The sequence below is a fragment of the Ochotona curzoniae genome, unplaced genomic scaffold (genome assembly GCF_017591425.1).
Source record: "Ochotona curzoniae isolate NIBS_2020 unplaced genomic scaffold, NIBS_Ocur_1.0 contig_605, whole genome shotgun sequence".
Lineage (NCBI taxonomy): Eukaryota > Metazoa > Chordata > Mammalia > Lagomorpha > Ochotonidae > Ochotona > Ochotona curzoniae.
Genome location: NW_024466491.1, coordinates 970,001 through 971,558, shown reverse-complemented (window position 1 = coordinate 971,558; position 1,558 = coordinate 970,001). Strand labels below are relative to the sequence as shown.

Genomic DNA, 1,558 nt, shown 5'->3' with positions numbered 1-1,558 from the left:
CATTGGTTCACTGAGCAGAGGGAGCCTGTGGATGCGTGTTGGACACAAGCTGTGTCCTAATCATGGGACAAGACCGTCGTTGTCATCCCTTAAACTACAACCTTGCTAGGAAGTGTGCTTCCCCAGATGTATATAAAGGAATAATGGACAGAACAGTCAATGTATTCAAGAGGCAACAGTAGGGGCTCAGCATGGTGGCCTAGTGGCTTAAGTCCTCACCTTGAACACTCCTGGATCCCATATGGGCACCGGTTCTAATCCTGGCAGTCCACTTCCCATCCAGCTCCCTGCTTGTGGCCTGGGAAGGCAGTTGAGGACGACCCAAGGCCTTGGGACCCTGCACCCGCGTGGGAGACCTGGAAAAGGTTCCTGGCTCCTGGCTTCCGATCGGTGCAGCATCAACTGTTGCAGTCACTTTGGGGAGTGAATCATCGCATGGAAGATCTTTATCTGTGTATATCTGACTTTCCAATAAAAAAAAAAGAAAAAATATTTTTTTAAAAAATTATTATGGATAGTTGAATAAGTCAGTCCCCCAAAAAACAAATATTATGTTTTATCTGATATATAGCAGTTTAATATACAAGAGTAATGTGAACTACTTTTCAAAAGATACACAGATGTTATCACTAACGAGCTTGAGTCACCTCAGTCTATAACATCAGGAGCAGAGGCAAAGTTGTGTCAACTTTGGTTTATAATTCTAAAACTGTGAGACAGCCTTAGGAGCTGCTCTTGATATGAATATTCCTGAATCCTTTCAGAGAGTTCTTCTCAGGCCGTAGGAGAATGATGTAGCATTTGGGGGCAAAGATGCAGCCCAGGAGACCAGCACTGGAGACCAAGATGGAGAAGACCTCCACGGCCACCATCACCTTCCCCTTGGTGCTCTGGTACACAGGCAGGAAGGTCACCCACACACTGCAGAACACCAGCATGCTGAACGTCAGGAACTTGGCTTCATTGAACGTGTCAGGCAGCTTCCTGGCAAGGAAAGCCACAGTGAAGGTGCCCAGGGCCAAGGAGCCCAGGAAGCCCAGCACACAGTAGAAGGCAGTGATGGAGCCCTCGTTGCACAAGAGGATGATGTGTCCATGCTCAGAGTGTGCATCTGTGTCCACAAAGGGAGGAGATGTTGCCAGCCAGATGGCACAGAGAGTGAGTTGGATGAGGAAGCAGATGGGAATGACAGCGTTTGGGGCTCCTGACACCAGCAATCGCCTCATGGTCCTTCCAGGCTTCATGGCCTTGAAGGCCAGAACCACAGTGATGGTTTTGGCCAGCACGGCAGAAACAGCCACTGTGAACACCAGGGCAAATGTGATTTGTCTCAGGAGGCAGGTGGCTGTGTTGGGACGGCCAATGAAGAGGAAGGAGCAGAGGAAGCAGAGGAGGAGTGAGATGAGCAGGATGTAGCTGAGGTTGCAGTTATTGGCCTTGACGATGGGTGTGTCTTGGTGCTTCACAAAGACTCCAAGGATGGCAGCTGTGAAGATAGAGAGGGACAGAGCCGTGCAGGCCAGGGCCATCCTCAGGGGACCTTCAACAGCCAGGAAGG

The 1,558-nt window shown here is 49.8% G+C and overlaps 1 protein-coding gene across 1 annotated transcript in view; it reads right to left on the bottom strand.

The window, feature by feature from the left end:
• Nucleotides 1-722: 722 nt before the first annotated feature.
• LOC121162945 (vomeronasal type-2 receptor 116-like) overlaps nt 723-1,558 on the bottom strand; it is a 9,996-nt gene continuing 9,160 nt past the window's right edge. Inside the window, exon 7 of the mRNA XM_040990168.1 lies at nt 723-1,558. This exon is cut by the window's right edge and continues 78 nt beyond it. Coding sequence (XP_040846102.1) covers nt 723-1,558 — 836 coding nt within the window.